The sequence below is a fragment of the Scyliorhinus torazame genome, chromosome 7 (genome assembly GCF_047496885.1).
Source record: "Scyliorhinus torazame isolate Kashiwa2021f chromosome 7, sScyTor2.1, whole genome shotgun sequence".
Taxonomy (NCBI): domain Eukaryota; kingdom Metazoa; phylum Chordata; class Chondrichthyes; order Carcharhiniformes; family Scyliorhinidae; genus Scyliorhinus; species Scyliorhinus torazame.
In genome coordinates, this window is record NC_092713.1 from 109,960,085 (window position 1) to 109,981,862 (window position 21,778).

A 21,778-nucleotide genomic window follows, 5' to 3' on the forward strand; every position below is an offset into this window, starting at 1 on the left:
ATGTTACACCTAGAGCATAACAAATCAAGGCTGTATCTGGCTCTGGTCAGACCCCATTTGGAGTATTGTGAGCAATTTTGGGCCCCATATCCAAGGAAGGATGTGCTGACCTGGGAAAGGGTCCAGAGGAGGTTCACAAAAATGATCTCTGGAATGAAGAGCCTGGCGTATGAGGAACGGTTGAAGACTCTGGGTCTGTATTCGTTGGAGTTTAGAAGAATATGGTGGGATCTTATTGAAACTTACAGGATACTGCGAGGCCTGGATAGAGTGGACATGGAGAGGATGTTTCCACTTGTAGGAAAAACTATAACCAGAGGACAAAATCTCAGAGTAAAGGGACGATCCTTTAAAACAGAGATGAGGAGGAATTTCTTCAGACAGAGGGTGGTGAACCTGTGGAACTCTATGCCGCAGAAGACTCTGGAGGCCAAATCACTGAGTGTCTTTAAGACAGGGACAGATAGGTTCTTGATTAATAAGGGGATTGGGGGTCATGGGCTGCAGGCAGGAGAATGGGGCTGAGAAAAATATCAGCCCTGATTGAATGGTGGAGCAGACTCGATGGGCCGAGTGACCTAATTCTGTTCTTATGTCTTATAGTTTGGCAACAACTCAACTTTAAACTTTTCATCCTCATTTTCAAATCCCTCCATGCAATCACCCCTGCCTGTCTGTGTAATCTCCTTCATCTTCTAAGATCCCTTCCCTCCGCTATTTCTGACCTCTTGAGTGTCTGGTTTGTGTCAGTTCACCATTGGCAGTTGTAAAATCCCCCTTCTAAACCTCTGTACCCTCCTTTAAGGCCTTGCTTAAACCTACCTCTTTGATCAAGCTATACTTCCTCACATGGCTGAGTGCCAAATTTTGATTGATAATTGCTCCTATGAAGTACTTGGAATATTCTGCTATGTTAAAGGCATTGTATGAATACAAGTTAATGCATGATGATACTCAGTGTCTCAACTAACACGTGTCAAATGATTAAAGTTGCATGAAGTACTAGAGTTGTCAGATTCCCATGCAAACTATACAGCAGGAGGGAATCAATGACTTCAGGTCAGTAGATGAAGAAAAGGAAACTACAGGGAAAATAAGTTCTTTGGTCAGCATTGGATGATGTGCTATTTTAAAGGAATCTTTACAAAATAAATCTAGCATTCAGATTAAAACGAAGTGCGTGTTTTTCAGTGATTGACCCCATCATAGAAATTACAGCACAGATGGAGGCATCATCAGGCCTGTGCCCATGTCAACAACAACGACAAGGTAGAAACTGGTATTCATGGAAAAAGGTAACGGGTGCGATTCAGCGGACTTAAAACACACTCAGGTTTTGGGCACTTTTATCAGAGATTGTTTCCTGCTGGTTGCAGTGCTGAGATTATCCCCACTATTCACCGTCACTTTGCAGGTTTTTTGGGCCTTGGAGTTTCTCCCTGCCGAGGCTGCACTTTAGTCGATTTCCCGCTGACGGGTTGAGCTCACGAATGGCTCCTTGCAGATCAGGGCACCATTTTGACTGGCACCACTGGTCTCTGCACCTCCCCCAGCCTTTTTAGCTCCCCCCTCCAACCCTTCCCTCAAATGGGCAAAGCCCCCACAGGCCCATCCCCTGGCAGTGCCAATGTGGCACCTGGGCAGCCTGACATTGCCAGCTTGGCAACCTAGCAGTCCCTGGGCACCCTGGCAGTGCCAGCATAGCAGTGCCAGGGTGCCACTGACAGTGCCAAGGTGTCCAGATGCCAGGGTACTACTTTGCCCTGTGCCTTACCACCCGTGGGTCTCTAAAGGCCTGTGAGACCCCCCCAAGGTGCCATCAGGCCTGGCCCACATTGTGGGAACCAGTGTTAAATGGTGCCCTGTCGAGGTTTCGTAGACAAGGCCATTGACTCCTGGGTACTGGCCGAAAACGGTGCCCAGGAATTTAATTGAGGCTGATGGCGGAGCGAGTCGGGTGATTTGCGTGAGAGGTTTCATGCCCAGCGAGGAGCCTGATTTGGGGCTCTCGTGGGATTCACCCATTGTGCCCGGCTCCATGAAGGGTCAACGCGGTGGCTGAATCGTGCCCAATGTCTCGCAAAACTCTTTTCCTGGTGATGGGGCTTATTTAAAGTGGTTCTTATTGAATTATGAAGGTTGTATTAAAGTCAAAGATGAAGTTTCTTAAGGAATTCAACAAAACAGCTGACAAACCTGGACAAGGTTGGACTTTACATCTGGACACCTGTGAGCCATCGCCTGGGCATGAGCGGCCTCCACTGGACGGCCCTGGGTTGTTACAAAGACGAAGTCGCCTCTGTTCACCACCTCCACAAGATGCTGAACAATCATTCCAGGTTTGCCAAGGTCCCCAGTTTCCATCCACTGGACATAAATTCAGGGGGAATAAATAAGAACAATTAGTAATAATATTATTTATATCACTAAGGAAGAGTCTGAGGAAACATTAGAGCTTTACCATATATTAGACTATTTCATTAGGTTTTACAAGAAGTTAAATGCCTTTCCGGTGTCTAAAATCATACTTTTATAAACATTTCTCTCGTACTTTGCAAACTCCATTCTCTTTGCATCCCTCCCTTATTGAAATCAAGATTTTTTTTTCGTAGCCTGTTTTAACTCATTCTTCCCTGGGATTTCAAATCTCTAGATCGCTTTACCTCCTTCAGCCATTCCTTTCATCTATGATGTACAGACCCTTTGGACAGAAGTCCAAACATGGTGTTGACTAATCAGCACAACTTGATTTATTCTTACTTCTCTCTTGGGTGAAATTTGTCTTGTGGTAGTGCACAATGAGTGATAGCAAATGGGTAGGCCATTTTACACTCAGTCTGACTGGCATCAGGTGAAAGGGAAATTGAATAGAATATAGATTTACTATTGCCTGTTTAAAACCGCTGCCCAATTTCAGCCTCTTAATCTGCACATCAACATCTCTCAAATCAAATAAGTTTTAAAATAGAACAATTATAAGATCAGCAGTGTTTACTGTATCTCATCCATATTTAATTCCCTTGAAGTGCTCAAATTAAAACATTGCCATTTGGAAGCAATTGTACAAAGAGCATTATATTCATGAAAAAATGTTTAACAAATCTCTTTGAAGGCAGAAGCAACAACCAGACTGACGAGCCTCACCTTTGTGTCAGTGACTCAGTAGTGGAGACATGAAGATACATTTTTTTACTATTCTAATTTTCACTTAAAAAAAATTAAACAAATACATGTGTGTATTTTATGAAGTCTCTATATCGTCTATCATGGTACTTTCAGAGGAATACATTAGTGCATCAAAATCGTTGGTATGGTGTGAATATATTGGGCACGGCGTAATAATAATAATAATAATAATCTTTATTGTCAGAAGTAGGCTTACGTTAACACTGCAATGAAGTTACTGTGAAAAGCCCCTCGTCGCCATATTCCGGCGCCTGTTCGGGTACACAGAGGGAGAATTCAGAATGTCCAATTCACCTAACAGCATGTCTTTCGGGACTTGTGGGAGGAAACCGGAGCACCCGGAGGAAACCCCTGCAGACACAGGGAGAACGTGCAGACTCCACACAGACAGTGACCCAAGCCGGGAATCGAACCTGGGATCCTGGAGCTGTGAAGCAACAGTGCTAACCACTGTGCTACCATGTCGCCCACAGTTGGAGGCGAAGTGTGAAATTTATGGGAAAGGTGGTGTTCCACCACTGTGAGAAATGCGCAGCCTGCGAATATTGGTGATAGTTGCACATGTCAGTGTATTACTGTAGGTTTTGCCTCCTAGTGAGTACATTAAACAAGCAAACGCTTCATCAGATTGCAAGGCTGATCAATGCACAAATGGCTTTCCAGATTGTTGCAATGAAAGTGTCAGTACCAAAATAAGTGCAGAAGTAACCATCTCTGGCAACAGCTCCTCCTGGTATTATCTCCTCTCTCTCCGTGATGAGAGGTGTTTGCGAGCCAAGGGTGGAATCTGGTATAATCAGTTATTGTGAGATGGCCCTGAAGTATTCTTCTGCAGGTGGTGGTGAAGATGATTTTCCAAACAAACATCACCACTTCATGAAGAAACAGAACTCTTTCCCCAGAAACCATATTACTTTAATTACACACAGAAAAGGTCTCACAGCTACCGCAGTATTGGTTCTGATACTGCATCTTATTCCATATTTGCATCCTGACCAGCATCTCATGCCATATCTATAATGCATCCTATATCTGGCCTGCAGCTCACTGTACATTTCAGTTTTGCCTGATAGATATGTTTCATCTTATATTTACATGATATTCGGACCCAACACTTCTCTCAACAGGAAGAACATCACATCAGATTTTGAGAATGAGCTGTTCTTTGCTCGTTCTTTTATATTTGTTCACGGTTATAAAATGCATCTATCTGAAACTGCCTACACAAAGAAACTGGAAAACTGACATGTTGATCACTATTTTCAGCTCTGATCTGCCAGCTATTTAGATGCAGTTACACCAGGAATCCCTGTCCCATGATGCTGCTCCAAAATACTAATGTAAAAACAACCAGCTCACCTGGGCAAACATCAACACTACACCGTTGAACCCGAGTATCAGCTCCAGAGCAAGCCCTACCACCACTTGCCGGCCGGGGATTGTCACAGGTACGATATCGTCGCATTTGTCCTCCGTTGCATGTTCGACTGCAGGTTCCCCAATTGCTCCATGGACCCCAGTTACCATGGACTAAAGATAATGCGAACAAAAAACAATTTTACCATTATTCAGTATGTTGTAACTTGTGGGCTGTAACATAGATATACAAATAGAGAAAACAAGACATCCTGCTGTGCACCTGAGAACACGGACAAATAGGTCTGATGAGTTTATCAATTGCCAAAATGAGCTAACCAATTATTTGTTCTTTATAGCCTTTGGGCAGGTCCTCTTTTATTGGCATATTAACCATTTATTGGGATTTTGAAAAAAAACTCTGATGAATATAGTATGCTTTAGTCACATTTTAATATATCTTTTGCTTCAAATGCTTTCTCTGAAAAAAAGCCCCAAAAGCCCAGAGGAAGACAAATGTCAGGATGAATTTCTTCATGCAACAAGTTATCAACAATTGGAATTAATCATTTAGGTACGATGATGGTGAAAATATTAGATTTGTTCAAGTAATGAGGTGATGAGGAAACATTTTTCTGGATGAATGGGTGAAAAAGAGTTGACTTGCTCCTTCTGTATTTATCTTAGAATTTTGTAAATGAAGAGTAAAATAACTGACAACTCGGCTGTGTGGCTAAAGTAAGGGTATAATATTCATAATGTGCAGAGGGTTGTGGTGAAAAATAGCAAAGCTAAGCCACCATTGCATATTTGCACAACATGGTGGAAATGCTGCCAACACCAGAGGGACATAACCCCTCTTACAAAAATTCAAAGAGTTTAAGCACAAGTTGGTAATATCAAAAGATTCCCACATTTGCATCAAGATACTGCTGGAGTTTAATGAATGTGAAATATTTCAGCACAGAACAATGCTATTCATTTAGGCAATAGATAGGAGGGTTACACTATGTAAAGTCAATCTCATCTTACAGACAAAAGGAAAATTACAAATGAGTGCCAGCATCCAAATAGACAAAAGACAGAATCATATTTCAGGTTGAGACTGTGACCCAAACCTCTGGCTTGAGACCTCAAGATATTAATTTATCCTTCTGGGTGTTGATGGACTAGTCATGTGTTTCTAGTATATTCTGATTGTATCATAGCTTAATCAATTATATGGTGGATTTCTAAAAATCCAATATCTTCGTCTAAAATGTGGACACTGCAATGGTTCAATCAATGAATGGATCGCAATAACTGGATTAGCAACCAATTCACATTTTTTTTGAAGACCAGTAATTGTCTTTCCATACTCACTTGGACATGGATCACTGTTGCAGAAGTCGATTTGTACATCATTGCCTTCACAGTAGCGCCCTCCATACTGCGGCATTGGATCTGAACATGTTCTGGCTCTTTGACGAGTGCCTCCTCCACAGGACACACTACACGCTGTCCAGCTGATCCAAGATGTCCATTTTCCATCCACTTAAACAGTGAAATGCCAAATGATTAGAATTTAATTAGATAATTAGAAGAGATGTAGTTTGTTCACCTACAATAGGCTCATGATCCTCATGAACAGAAGGGGAAAGAACATTCCTCTTGTACTTGTCAAAGAGGCTGGGTTAATGCACTGGGCTGCAGTGAACACGACTAGCTTTGCGATTGCTTTCAAATAGTTTTCTATCGAAATTCACTTCAGATCGAGACTCAGAAAGTAAATCCTTGCATATTCTTTCATGCCTTCATAATGCCCCAAAGTGCATCAAAGCCAAAGAATCACTTTTTATCACTGTAGCCATGAGAATTTACACAAGGCAAACTCTGGTAAAAGTAAATGAGATAAGCGACCTATTGGTTGCTTTTTAGTCATACTGGTTCAGAGAGGAACTTTGGCCAGGACACCAGGAGAACGCCCTGCTGTTTTCCAAATAAGAGAGTTTTTATGCTCACCTGACACTTTCATCAATGCAGCACTCCCTCTGTACCGCAATGCAATGTTAGTCTAGATTGTGTACTCAAGTCTGGAGTGGAGCGTGATCTCAGAATTAGCTAATTTAGAGCTGAGAATACTCCCAACTTTATTCCTAAACTAAACCAAACTGACACTCAGATTAAGCATTTGCTCCAAGAAGGTGGCGAGTATACATTTTGACTAGGAATAATGTGGACATTACTTTCTGTAATATAATGCAGCCACTGAAGCATTTTTACATATGTTCATTAAACATAATTCACAAAATGTACTTTTAATAATTCAGGGCTGGATTTTCATGGTCTGATTCAGCCTAGAAGGATGGTGGGCAGCTGAAAATTGGTGGCAACATTGAACGTTCTGCCTCTTGTTTTCAGGTCACCAATTTCCCCAAGGGCATTGTGGGGGGGGGGGGGGTGCATCCGATTTCACCTGCACACTTAAACAGGCCAATTAAAGTAGTTAACGGTTTGTTAAAAGCCCGTCCCTGCAAACTTTCTGAATCGTCCTGGGGGTGGTCGGCATTCAGCAGCTGTCTGTCCCAGACCAGATGGCGGAGGCAAGGATCAGGGGGGGGGGGGGGGGGGGGGGGGGGGTAGGGGTAATGTGGAGGGGAGAAAGTTTAAAAAGGAAAATATTCGGGCTCTCCATAGGATAAAGGGCTCACTTGCTTTGAAGTCAAACATAGGACAGCCCATCTCTGGTCAAGGGAGGAGACAGCATTAAGAACTTTACCAGTTCATGGGGTTGTCAGCCTTCTGCATAGCCACCACAGCAGTGGATGAGGCTGTTTTGACTCCACCGGAGCACCATAAAGGGTACAGCTGGAAATGGATGCTGCACCCTCAAAAATCAAGGCCATTGGACAGCCTGCAATGGAAGGGCAGAGACCTGGGCATCAGGAGGCCAGGGAAGAGGGATGAGGGGCACAAAGGAGAAGCAGACATTAACTTGAGCACAGGATCTCCGGGTGGAATCTTCTAGTCCTGCCAGGAGTGGGAAACGTGGTGGGCAGGACAAGTTAATTTGGTGCGAGTCCAAAAATCAGTTTCCCAATGTAGGGATGAACTGTCGGAATTCTGTTCTTGGGACTTTAGAGGTGGGTGAGCTACCCGATGAACAATGTCGGGAAGCTCTTTTGCATGAATTAGCCTGGTGTGCATGTTCATTAAAAGGTTATTTCGCAAAAATTAACTTTCCTGCCAGCAAAAAATTAGAAGGTTCACTTTTACAACTGTGTATAAAGTGGCATGCATCTGGGAAACATCACTTCATCCACGAATTTGAGGTCCGTAGAAGCTGCCTTCGATTTCTTGGGAACCGCTCATAGCTTCACTCATATTGGGTGCCAATAGCACAAACTGCGCGAAGGCTGGAGCGAGGTGGGGGCTGGGGATAGGGTGGAATAGAGGCAGAACCTGAGAGGCAGGCTGAGGTGAGAAAGGAGTGAGGCTGTTCAGGCGCTCTTTAAATATGGTACCCAGACTTTAGAGTCCATGGGGTGATGGTGGAGAGAGTGACTTTCTGCCTGCCCCTGCCACAAGATTCACCGTGTGCAACATGGATCCATAAGTGATGAGTTGAACAGTGTAAGATCACATATGGTCAGTTGTCCCACACCTCAGATGGAGTTACCTACACTTGCATCCCTGCACCGAATAGACCGATAAGGGAAAATTCCATCCTACGGGGCAGGCAAAACTACCTGGGGATGACTGAGAACCAGTACTGAAGGAGACTGCAACTAAATGAGGGGACATCTGTGTCCTCATCAGTGCAGACCTCTGTGGCATCTCGCAGGCGGTGCATCAGCCAGTGAAAGATGCCCTCTTCACGGAGGCTGGATAACACATCAAATTCATAACTTCGAGGGCATCGCAGACTCAGAGGACAATTGGTAGCTGGACCAGTCAGATGGTGCACTGCAATACTCGTCCGCAAGAGACTTGGTTATTGTGGTGGTCTGCTGTGCTGGCCATAACATTGCCTTCCAGAAAGATATGGACCTTGAGGATGCTGAGGCCATGGAAGGGGACAGCTCATTGAGAGAGGAGCTGGCAGTGAGACAGGAGGCATTGGAGACAGAGCTAAACATAAAGTTGCTCCTACCGCTTGATAAGGTAACTTCCTCCTGCAGTTGTATGAGAAGCAGACCTCCATTCTCTCCTTCATGGGTGCCAGGAATCCAGCTGCCCTGTGGTATCTCACTTCCCTGTGGTGTAGCGGCAGGCTCTGGCACAAACTCTCTCCCTCAGGGCAACCAGCAGCCTCAGTTACAGCTGCCTTGAGTGTTTGAAGGCTGCCTCTATTCCTGCCCCACACGCTTTAATCATACGGTCTACATAATGTCAGCAAAAATCTGGGCGGGAATTCTTCAGTTGTTGAGATTCACTTTTCCCGCCAGCAGCACACATCCGCCAGCGGATTTTGCAGCAGTGTGGGTTGGTTTCAATGGAAATTCCCATTGACATGTGGCGGGAGGATAGAATCCTGCCGCCAGCGAATGGCACGTGGCCGAGAAACACATGGCTGTGGAACCAGAAAATCCAGTCCTTGAACTTCAGTCAGTTTCTTGGTGGAGACAGGTTACGGTCACAAAAACAGACCCGGTTGCTGTATCCCGCCTCCACAGCGAAAATCCAGCCCCTAATTTCTAATTGCTTACCTGGACACAGCCTTTTCTTACAAACCCGTGTTTGTGCATCTTGCCCCTCACAGCGGGCCCCATCAAATGATGGCGGAGGATTGTTGCAAAGCCTTAGTCTAGTTTGAGTCCCTTTACCACAGGTCTCACTGCATGGTCCCCAGGGCAACCAGGAGCTCCAGCCACCAACAACTGAAGAGAGATTGATAAAAAGGTACAGGAATATTTCAGTATATAAATACATGAAAGTCAGAGGATGCCTTAGAAAGACAATAGTAGACCAGATGGAAGATGATAAATTTCTAACGTATTTCATTAAATGAAAATAAGACAAAAGGTCACAGGTTCATATTAGCAATAAGCAAATTTAGATCTCTTAAAAGGAAAGTAATAAAAAGAGGAATGGGCCTCTTGAGTAGGAAAGTTTTAAAAAAAATTTCAGGTTACTTAATCTTTCCCAGGCATAGGTGTTGCTGGCTAGATTAGCATTTTTTTGCCCCTCTCTAATTGCCCTTGAGAAGGCCGTGGTGAGCCATCTTCTTCAACCACTGCAGGGGAGGCAGTGGTGCAGTGGTATTGTTGCTGGACTAGTAATCCAGTGATCCAGCGTAGTGCTCTGGGGACTCGGGTTAGAATCCCACCATGACAGATGGTAAAATCTGAATTCAATCGAAATCTGGAATTAAAAATCTAATGATGTTCATGAAACTTTTACTGATTGTCTAAAAGCCCATCTGATTCACTGATGACCTTCAGGGAAGGAAACCTGCCATCCTCACCTGGTCTGGCCTACATGCGACTCCAGATCCACAGCAAAGTGGTTGAGTGTTAAAATGCCCCCATGGATGGGCCCAACCAGTGATGCCCACATCTCATTGAATGAATTTAAAAAAAGCCTAGGTACACCCACAGTGCTGTTAGGGAAAGGGGTTTGATCCAGCAATAGTGAAAAATGGTAATATAGTTTGAAGTTAGGATGGTGAGTGACTTGGAGGGGAACTTGCAGGTTGTGTCATTCCCATGTATCTGCTACCATTGTCCTTCTAGGTGGTATAGATTATGGGTTTGGAAGGTGTTATTGAAGGAGCCTTGGTGAGTTGCAGCAGTGCATCTTGTAGATGGTATACGCAGCTGCCAGTATGCGTTGGTAGTGGAAGGAGTGGATATTAGAGTTGCTGGATGGGGTGCCAATGAAGTGGGCTGCTAGGTCCTGCATGGTGTTACGCTACTGGAGTGCTTTTGGAGCTGCACTCATCCAGGCAGGCAGAGAGCATTCCATCACACTCCTCACTTGTGCCTTGTAGATGGTGGACAGACTTTGGTGAGTCAGTGGCAGAAAAAATCCTGGAAAACTGAAAAGGAACACAGACGATGGGAGACTGAATGACTGAACATAAATTGGAAGTGACCTTTTCCCTTCGTAACCTATCCTGTGAAAAATGACAGGTTTAAACCGGATTTGATGGGCTGAATGGTCTCCTTCTGCACTGTAGGGATTCTATGAATAAACCAATTATCGTTTTCTTTTTTTCTTTAAATCATCCAAGATAGGGGAGAGATGAGTAACCAAGTTGTTTAAGGTGCTCTTGTTTCCAAGGGAATACATCTGTCTCGCCTTTTTTATCATTGGTAACAAGCACAGGACATGATGATTCAAAATGCTCTGAATACAACATTATGTTGGTTATGTGTGGTTGGAAGCCCATACAAAGGCCAAAGTTACCTAGTCCAGGCCAGGGAAGTGGTCTGATCCTGGGTAGGCGAGGGCATATTTTAAGAGAAAATAAATCTTGGCATTGCTCTCTCGTGTAGGTAGGCCAAAGGCGGAGCAGAGAAACTGAAATTCAATAAATCCTTTAAAATGTTTCTTGGAGTCATGTCTCCGATCAGGTGTCCTAAGCAATGGATGTTATATTAGAAGTCTTTGTGTAAGAGAGAAAGTTACAGTCATGTATTGAACTGTTTTAGAATGGTCTCGGATACCTGGACAAGGCCTGATGTTGCACATGATAGTCTTCACAGCTTTGCCTTCACACCGTTTCCCCCCATATTGCGTTGACGGATTAGTGCAGGTCCTGGTCCTTGTCCTGTTGCCCTGGCCACAGGTACGAGAACATTCCTCCCAGTGCCCCCACTCTGACCAGCTGCCATCCACTGAGGGCATAAAATGTTTTTAATCATGTTTTTCAGAAATTAATGTTAATTAATTCTTTTAGCAACATTTCAACAAAGTAACACAAACACAAACTGTCCTAAGTCACAGAATTACTTTGAAGCAAGTAGTTGTAAAGCAAGGAAAGCATAGACGACAAGTTAATGCCAAAATTAAAATTCATTCCCTTCCTTTCTGATATGTTGGGCTTCTTTCCTAAAGGTATTGACTCATGTTGCAATACGATTGGACAGATCCTCCTTGCTCTCTGGTACTTGCAGTGAGTTTGCAAATAACCTCCACCATCTCACCCCCTTAACTCCAGCGTCTCTTCCTCCCCTTTCACCTCCAGCGTCTCTTCCCCCTCCCTTCACTTCCAGCGTCTCTTCCCCTTCCCTTCACCTCCAGCGTCTCTTCCCCCCCCTCACCTCCAGAGTCTCTTCCCTCCCCACCTCCAGCATCTCTTCCCCCCCTCACCTCCAGCGTCTCTTCCCCCTCCCTTCACCTCCAGCGTCTCTTCCCCCTCACCTCCAACATCTCTTCCCCCTCCCTCCAGAGTATCACCATCCTCATCTCCAGCTTCTCTCCATGTCCCTGTAGCCACTCTACCCCTCATCTCCAGCATCTCTTCCTCCTCCCCTCCTTCCAGTCTCCAGGCCTTGGGGCCTTTGAACTACCATGCCGGGCCTCTAAACTCATTCCCTCCAACGTCCCCAAGGCTCAATGCCACAATGCTGCTCCCGCATCGACTTCCAGCTTTACAGGATCACCCCGGAAAATATTACAGCCTGTCTCTGGCTGGCCCTGTAAATGGAGATCTTCAGTTGAGAGGAGAGGAGGAAAAAAGGAGATATGGGGAGGAAAGAGTGGAAGGCAAAAAGACGAGTTTGGGAAAGGGCATAAGGAGTGTGGTCAGATGGAATGGAGCGAGAGGATGTTGAGAAAGAGGTTGGGTGGAGGTGGGGGATGGTGGTGAAGAGTGTGACCTGCACACTGCATACATATTCAGCTGGGACTTAAGAACATTTGGCTGCACGCATTAGTTGAATTGGATGAATTAGTTGCACAGATAGATGTAAAGGGGTCTGATATACTTGGGACTACAGAGACATGGCTCCAAGGTGAACTAAACATCGAGGGCTATTCAAATTTTAGGAAGGACAGACACAAAGAAAGGAAAAGGTGGTGAAGTTGCATTGTTGATTAAAGAAAACATTGATACAATATTGAGGAAAGATATGAGCAAAGACAATGTGGAATCTGTATGGGTCGAGTTAAGAAACACCCCAGGGCAGAAAACATCCGTAGGGGTAATATACAGACCACCATACTGCAGTGACAATTTTGGGAATTGCATGTGGTAAAGGAACATCTGTGATTATGGGTGACTTTAATCTGCACATAGATAGGACGAGTCAAATTAGTCACAGTATAATAGAGGAGGAATTTCTGGAGTGTATACGAGATGGTTTTCTGAACTAATACGTTGAGGAACCAACAAGGGAACAGGCCATCTTACACTGGGTATTGTGCAATGAGAAAGGATTAGTGGCAACCTAGTTGTGAGAGAACTGTTGGGGATAAGTGACCATAATATGATAAAATTCTTTATCAAGGTGAATAGTGAGGTAGATGATTCTGAGACTAGGATCCTGAACCTCAATAAAAGTAACTATGGTGGTATGAGGCATGAGTTGGGTCTGATGGACTGGGAAATATTAATGAAAGGAAGAACAGCGGACAGGCATTCAAGGAATGAATAGGTGAACTCCAAAAGTTATTCTTTCCTATTTGGCACAAGAGTAGAATAGGAACTGTGGCAAAACGATGGCTTACAATGGAAATTAGAGATAGTATTAGATTCAAAGAAGTGGCTTACAAATTAACAAGAAAAAGCAACAGACCTGAGGATTGGGAACAGTTTAAAAATTCAGCAAAGACAGACCAAGAGATAGATTAAGGGGAAAATACAATATGAAAGTAAGTAAGCCGGGGACATAAAAACTGACTGTAAAGGTTTCTGTAGGAATGTAAAGAGAAAAAGATTGATAAAAATGAATGTGGGCCCCTTACAGTCAGAAATGGGAGAATTCATAATGGGGATCAAAGAAATGGCTGAGAAACTAAATTTATACTTTGCTTGTGTCTTCACAAAGGAGGATATGAATAATGTACCGGAAGTTCTGAGAAACACAAGCTTTAGTGAGTAGCTGAACGGATTTAGTATTAGTAGAGAAACAGTTTGGGGGAAATTAATGCGATTGAAGGCAGATAAATCTTCAGGACCTGATAATCTTCATCCCAGAATACTTAAGAAAGTGGCCCTAGAAATAGTAGATCCATTGGCGGTCATTTTCCAAAATTCTTTGGACTCTGGAATGGTTCCTACAGATTGGAGGGCAGGGAATGTAACCCCACTATTCAAAAAGGGAGATAGAGAGAAATCAGAGAACTATAAACCAGTGAGCCTAACATCAGCAGTACGGAAGTTGCTAGAGTCCATTATCAAGGATTTCATAGCACAGCATTTGGAAAGCAGTGGTATAATCAGACAAAGTCAACATGAATTTATGAAAGAAAAATCATGCTCACAAATCTACTGGAATTATTTGAAGATATAACTAGTAGAGTTGACCAGGGAGAACTGGTGGATGTGGTTTATTTAGACTTTCAGAAGGCTTTTGCAGATTAACATGTAAAGCTAAAGCGCATGGGATAGTGGATAGTGTCTTGAGATGGAAAGAAAGCTGGTTAGCAGACAGGAAGCAAAACGTTGGAATAATTAGGTCTTTTTCCGATTGGCAGGCAGTGATTAGTGGGGTATAGCAGGGATCTGTGCTAAGACCCCAACAGTTGATATTATATATTACTGATTTGGACGGGGTGGACTAATGTAGTTTCTTTGAATTTGCAGATGATACAAAGTTGGATGGGAGGGTAAACTATGAGGAGGATGCAGAGATGTTTCAATGGGATTTGGACAGGCTGAGTGAGTGGGAATATGCATGGCAAATGCACCATAATGTGGATAAATGTATGGTTTCCACTTCAGTAGCAAAAATAGGAACACAGATTATGATTTGAATGGTGTATTATTTGAATTCAGAGAGGTGGATATTCAGGGAGACCTTGTTTTCGTTGTGCATCTGTCGCTGAAAGTAAGTGCGCAGGTACAGCAAGCAGTAAAGAAGGCAAATGACACGTTGGCCTTCATAGCGAGAGGATTTAAGTATAGGAATAGGGATGTTTTACTGCAATTGTTCAGGGCATTGGTGAGACCACACCTGGAGTATCGTCTGCTGTTTTGGTGTCCTTGTCTGAGGAAGGATGTTCTTGCTATGCAGGTGTTACAGCAACGGTTTACCAGGCTGATTCTTGGGATGGCGGGACTGTCATATGCGGAGTGATGATATTCATATAAATGATGATATTCATTGGAGTTTAGAAGTGTGAGAGGGGATCTCGTAGAAACTTATAAAATTCGAATAGGATTAGACAGGGTAGATTCAGAAAGAATGTTCTTGATGGCGGGGCATCCAGAACTAGGGATTATAGTTTGAGGATAAAGGGTAAACCTTTTAGGACTGAGGTGAGGAGAAATGTCTTCACCCATAGAGTGGTGAATCTGTGGAATTCACTACCACAAAATGTAGTTGAGGCCAAAACGTTATGGAATTTCAAGAAGAAATTAGATATAGCTCTTGCGGCTAAAGGGGTTAAGGGATATGGGGGGGTGGAGTGGGTGGGGGGGGGGGTGGGTTGGGGGAGATCAGATATTGAACTTGATGATCAGCCATGATCACAATGAATAGCGGAGCAGGTTCGAAGGGCTGAATGGCCTCCCGCTGCTTCTATTTTCTATGTCTGCTTCCATGTACATAGTGATAATTTGTTGTGAACACTGCAGGATGTCAATTGATGACAATTATGTCAGTTGAGAACTAGCTTTTGATATCACAAGTATGGTTTTGTGTGAAAATGATAGCTAAATAGTCAGTTTGGAGTGAAAATGAACTAGAATGATAGCCAGATGATTGCAAGTAATATCAAATGACAAAGTGATAGGATTTGAGAACAAATGACGTCAAATGATGGGAAAATAAGTGCAGTTATCATCAAATGAAAGCTGTTGAAATCAAAATTTGTCAAATGATATGAAAAATCTCAGGTAGGAAATATTAACAGGTAAAATATTTTAAGTTTATTTCCATTGCTTCTTCCACGTACGTAACCTTAAACATAAACTATTACTTAAAGCTATGAACCATCAGACTGTATAGTAGAAATGTACCTGGGCATGGTTTGGATTGGCATCTGCGTGCTTCGGAGTCAGTGCCCTCACAATGCCGTCCTCCATTTGCAGGCACTGGATTGTTACAAAGTCGCAGTCGTTTCTGCACTCCCTGTCCACACGTAACGCTACATGGATCCCACTTCAACCATTCAGAATATCCACCATGTACTAAGGGAAAAATGTAGACAATACCTGTATTTCTAATGCTTGGTACTTTTTTTATTACATTGGTAGCTTTTTCATTTTGTTGCACATAAATGTTTCTAGAAGTTTCGGCTAAAACAATTAATTCTCCATTAGCTGTGAACGAGTTAAAATTCATGTCTTGTGGCCATACGAACATAAGAAGAAGGAGCAGACAATATAGCTGTGACAAATGCAGGATTTTAGATATATTGGATTATAAACATTTGGCAATTTAAGGCAATAAAAGCCTGGGGTTAAAGAGTGTGTTTGACTGCAGTGGTCATGTTTTTAAAAAGAAACTTTTTTTGCAAGACCAGAAAGCTTTTAAGTAGCCAGAAATGAAATTGACCAGAATAATGGGCTAGATTCTCTAATAATGGGGCTATGTCCCCACGCCGGTGTGAAAACCGGCGCCAATGACTCCGGCGTCAATGGCCGCCGAAAGTGAGGAATTCTCCCCTTTCTAGGGGGCTAGATTGCCGCTGGAGTGGTCCCCACAGCTCCAGCCGGCACGGAATGGGCCGCTCTTGCGCGGAATGGCCGGCGTATTTCCGCACATGCGCGGGGGTTCCCTTCTCCGCGCCGGCACCCGGGCAATATGGTGGAGCCCGACAGGGGCCCGGCATGGAGTAAAGTAGACCCCCATGGAACCTGCCCACCCGCCAATCAGTAGGCCACGATCGCGGCCAGGCCACCGTGGCCCCCCCCCCGGGGTCGGATCCCCCGGCCCCCCCCCCTCCAGGACGGCCCCCACACACTCACCTCCCAGATCCCACCGTGTGTGAGGTGAGTAATCCACTTTGGCGGGACTCGGCCAAACGCGTCAGCCACTCAGCCCATCGGGGCCCGGAGAATCGGCTGGGGGGCCGCTGTCAACGGCCCCTGACCAGCGTGGCGGGAATCCCGCCGGCCCCCGAAAAACGGCGCCGGAGAATGGGGGAGCCAGCAGCTGGGCGTGATTCTCGCGCCCCCCCCGAGGATTCTCTGACCCGGCGCCATGTCAAAGAATCTCGGCCAATGTGTTTCCAGCCTGGGCTAATGCAATGTTGTTTGACCAGGAGGTGTCCCTGGGGCATTAATGTGTTTTCAGCCTGGAGAGTTCATTTGTTTTCAGATTGGGGATGTAACTGTTGGGTGGAGTTAAGGCATTCAGACATCTTGAGAAAGCTTTTTGAGTTGTGTTCTGATATGACTAACCTTTTGGAACACAAGCAAGGTGATATACCTTCAATTCACCAAGAGGCCGAGAGAGCAAGTGAACATAAGGCTTTATTAGTCGTGAATGTGCCTAGCCAGAGTCGCAGATGAGTGCCACCCGTGGATGGCCAGGTTATATATGGCCCCGGTGAGGGCGGAGCCAGAGGCGGAGCCCATCGGGGTTACAGTACAGTACCTGGAAGCAGCTCGTATCACCACCTCCAGGTCAAATGTTACATTAGGTGGATACCATGGTTACAGTGTCATGCATTATGGTGAATACATTCACCACACAAGGTCTTTTGCTCCCAGTAGGATAGTTAAAAAAAGAGTAATATTATTTAAAGCAGTGCAAACTTATTTGAGGACGAGGAGCTGAAACAAACCAACTGAAACTGCTTTTGAAGACATCCAGCCAGAGTCTGCAGGGGTTCTAAGAGGAGCCAAATCTGTTCTGAAGAGCAAGTATTACTGGGAAGTATTATGTGGGAAGAATTGAGAGCTGTTGTTTAATTGGGAATAGAGATAGTAATTAAGAGTATTGTATTTACTGTATTGTGTAGTATTGTTTAAGGGGTAATTTCTGGTGTGATGTTAAAGAGTTTAATAGTGTATTAATAATATAAGTTTTGTTTTAAAATACCAAATCCCTATTTCTTCTTGCAATCACTCCTGGAGCGAATCGTTCTTTCCGGGCAGTCTTACAACACAAAATATTGGGGTTTCGGTCCAGTATCCTAGTCACTATTGGGGTATGGCCTGGGATTGTAATGTGGTCCCTTCTGCCTGTTCTGCCATTCAATACAAGCAGGGCAAATTGTTTGTCTCAGCTCCACTTTTCTACCTGCTCCTCGATTCTCCGTGAGATCAAGAATGTATCTACCCCGTCCCTGAATATACTCAATCTACATCCGTAACCCACTGGGATGGAGAATTCCAAAGATTCACAATCCTCCGAGTGATGGATTCCTCCTGTTCTCAGTTCTAACTGATTGGCGTCTTATCCTGATGCTATGCCCTGTGTTCTAGATTACCCAGCCTGGGAAAAAACATCTCAGTATCTATCCTGTCAAGCCTGTTCAGAATCTCTTATGCTTCAATGAGATCGCCTTGCAATCTTCGCACCTTGGGAGAGAGTACTGGCTCAATTTATTTCACGACTCATTATTGAAACAATCTCATTTCTGGAACCAACTTAGTGAATTTTTATTGTACCACCTCCAAGAGAAATATATCCTTCAATAGATATAGAAACCAAAATTGGGCACAGTACTGTTGGTGTTGTCTCACCAAAACCTGATCAAATTGTAGAAATATTTTTTCCTTAGGCTTCAGTTCCCTTGCAATAAAGGCCAAATAAACATTTACCTTCCTACTTATTCACTAAATGTGGTAAACCACTGAACATACATTACATGTATTACGGTACACTGCCAGTGTACTCCAGTCATTACAGTAAATCCCGGCCTGCTGGCTCCACCCAGCAGGCTCTGTAAAAAAGTGTATGCTCTCCTGCACTGCCCCCATTCTTGGGTCCAGCTGCCGGAGGCTTTACATCTAGCACAATAAAGCCACAATAGTTCACCATTCGTCTCATGGTCATTGATGGTACATCACTATATCTGCATGCTAACTTAAGTGTTCCTTGTACGAGTATACTCAAGTCTCTCTGAACATCCAAGATTTAAATTTTTCAAAGGTATTCTGATTTTCTATTCTTGCTACTGAAGCAAATAACCTCACATTTTCCACAGTACACTCCATGCTGCCCACTCACTTAACCTCTTTGTGTCTTCCTCATAGCTTACATTCTCATCTGGCTCTGTATCATCAGACAACTTGGTACATTACTCTTGGTCTCTTCATCGAAGTCACAGGTACAGAATCTAAATATGTGAGGTTCCAATACTTACTCTCGAAACATCGCACTTGATATAAACTGCCAACTTGAAAATGCCTAATTTACAACTGCTGCCTGCTTCCTGCCTGTTAACAATGACCTCTATCCATGCTAATATATGGAATACCCCAACTCAAGAGCCCTCATCTTTTTTTTGAAAATCTTTTTATTGGCTTTTCTCTTCTTTGTGAACAGTTGTTTGTATACATTACATTTTTCTTGCCCGCGCTAATTCACTTCACTCTACAGAGAGGTTGATTTTGTCCTTCATTTGACTAACTATGTACATTTTGTTGCCCTCTAGATCGATCTATAATACCCCCCCTTCCCCGTCATTCCCACCCCTGCCCCCACTTTCCCTTCCTCTTCTCTTGTGGTTTCCCACCTTCCTTCCCCCCCCCCCCCCCCCCCCGCCCCGGTTTGCGCAGTTCTTTGGTTCCTCATCTATCTTGTTGTTGTGTTCTTTTTATTCTTAGCTTACTCCTCGTTGCTGGCCTCGAACAGGTTTTGGAACAGGCCGACAAACTGACCCAAGTGTCCAGGAAGCCTTCCTCCAACCCTCGGATGGCGTACTTAATCTTCTCCAGGTGGAGAAATTTCGAGAGGTCAGGGAGCTAGTCTGCAGCCTTGGGTGGTGCTGCCGATCGCCAGCCGAGCAGGATTCTCCTGTGTGCGATTAGGGAAGCGATAGCAAGGCGTTGGCCCCCTTCCCCATGTGTAACTGGCTGCTCTGATACCCCGAAGATTGCCACTATCAGGCATGGCTTCACCCTCACCCCCACAACCTTGGACATTGCCTCGGAGAAGGCTGTCCAGAACCCAGCAAGTTTGGGGCAAGCCCAAAACATGTGGGTGTGGTTGGCCGGGCCCCTCTAGCGCTGCTCACATTTGTCCTTCACCTCCGGGAAGAACCTGCTCATTTGGGTTCTGGTCAGGTGCGCTCTGTGCACCACTTTGAGCTGCATTAGGCTTGGCCTTGCGCAGGAGGAGGTGAAGTTCGCCCTGCTTAGTGCTTCGCTCCAGAGTCCCCATCCTACCTCTGTACTCAGTTCATCCTCCCATTTTTGTCTGGTCTCGTCCAGTGGTGTTCGAGCTCTGTCCAGTAGCTGTCCATATATTTTCCCACATAGCCCCCCTTCTCGCTGCTTGTGCCTATCAGGTCCTCTAGTAGTGTATTATCTGGGGCTCTGGGGTACCCACTGTCTCTTTGCGAAGGAAGTGTTTTATTTGGAGGTGTCTCAATTTCTGTCCTTTTGTTTGTTTCCACTTCCTCATCAGTTCATCCAGTGTTGCTAGTCTGCGCCCCACGTAGATGTTCTTGACCGTCAGTGTGCCCCAGTCCCGCCTCCATCTTTTGAAAGTGGTATCGAGCATGGTTGGGTGGAATCTGTGATTGCCGCAGATGGGGGCCATGGGGGACATTTTGGTTATCCCAAAGTGCTGTCTCAACTGGGTCCACGTTCTCAGCGTGGCCGCTACCACTGGGCTCATTGTGTATCTTGTTAAGGAGGATGGGAGTGCTGCTGTGGCCAGGGCCCGGAGGGTCGTTCCTTTAGAGGATGCCTCCTTCATTTGTACCCAATCTGTGTCAGGTTCCTGTACCCATCCCCTCACTCTTCCTGCCGTTGCTGCCCAGTGGTAGTATTGTAGGTTTGGTAAGGCCAAGCCCCCTTTGATTTTCCTTCTTTGCAGTGTTGGTTTGGGGATTCTCGGTTCTTATCCCCCCACACAAACACCATGATTAGACTGTCTACATTTTGGAAAAAGGCCTTGGGCTGAAGATCGGAATGGATCTTAACAGGAAGAGGAACCTTGGCAGCACATTCATCTTGATCGTCTGCACTCTTCCCGCCAGGGAGAGTGGGAGTGAGCCCCATCATTGGAGGTCTTTTCTTACTTCCTCCACCAGGCTGGTCAGGTTCCACATGTGGATCTGTGTCCAGTTCCTGGCTATCTGAATCTCCAGGTAGCGGAATCTGTTCTGGGCTGTTTTGAACGGGAGCCCCTCCAGTTCTGTCCCTCCCCTTTTGGGTTTACTGGGAATGCCTTGCTTTTGCCCAGGTTAAGTTTGTAGCCCGAGAAAGTTCCAAACTCTTTCAGCATTTGCAGTATTGCCATCAATCCCTCCTGTGGCTTCGAGACACAGAGGAGCAGGTCATCTGCATAGAGTGAGACTCTGTGCTCTCGGTCTCCTCTCCGGATTCCCTTCCAGCTTTACGCATCCCGCAGGGCTATTGCCAGGGGTTCGATCGCTAGTGCGAACAAGAGTGGGGACAGGGGGCAGCCCTGTCTTGGTCCTCTCTGCAGCTGGAAGTATTCAGAGCTGATGGTGTTAGTTTGGACACTCGCTTTGGGAGCGTTGTACAGGAGCCTCACCCAGGCGGTGGACCCCACTCCTAGCCCAAACCGTTCCAGTACCTTGAGGAGGTAGTTCCATTTGAGCCTTTTCTGCATCCAGTGGACGATCACCTCTGGTGTTCTCTCCCAAGAGGGGGGGGGGGGGGGGGGGGGGGGGGGTGGCGGGGGGTCATTATCACATTCAACAGCCGCCTGGTGTTCGCTGTGGGCTGCCTACTCTTGACAAAGCCCGTTTGGTCCTCTGCGACCGCCTCTGGTACGCAGCCCTCCAGCCTTTTGGCCAGGACTGTTGCGAGTATTTTCACATTCACGTTCAGCAGTGAAATCAGTCTGTAAGATCCACATTCCGTCAGGTCTTTGTCATTTTTGGGTATCAGTGAGATTGTGGCCTGCGCTAGTGTGGGGGGCAGGGTGCCCCTTGCCAGTGAGTCATCAAGCATGTCCCTTAGGTGTGGGGCCAGGATTGGTGCAAACTTTTTGCA

The 21,778-nt window shown here is 45.2% G+C and overlaps 1 protein-coding gene across 2 annotated transcripts in view; it reads right to left on the minus strand.

The window, feature by feature from the left end:
• hmcn1 (hemicentin 1) overlaps window positions 1-21,778 on the minus strand; it is an 838,180-nt gene that overhangs the window by 45,288 nt on the left and 771,114 nt on the right. For both annotated transcript variants that reach the window (XM_072511251.1, XM_072511250.1), the window contains exons 88-93: window positions 15,653-15,823; window positions 11,193-11,363; window positions 9,231-9,401; window positions 5,905-6,075; window positions 4,546-4,716; window positions 2,197-2,367 (exon numbers count right to left, since the gene is read on the minus strand). In XM_072511251.1, the coding sequence (XP_072367352.1) occupies window positions 2,197-2,367; window positions 4,546-4,716; window positions 5,905-6,075; window positions 9,231-9,401; window positions 11,193-11,363; window positions 15,653-15,823 (1,026 nt within the window). The remainder of the gene's footprint in view (window positions 1-2,196; window positions 2,368-4,545; window positions 4,717-5,904; window positions 6,076-9,230; window positions 9,402-11,192; window positions 11,364-15,652; window positions 15,824-21,778) is intronic.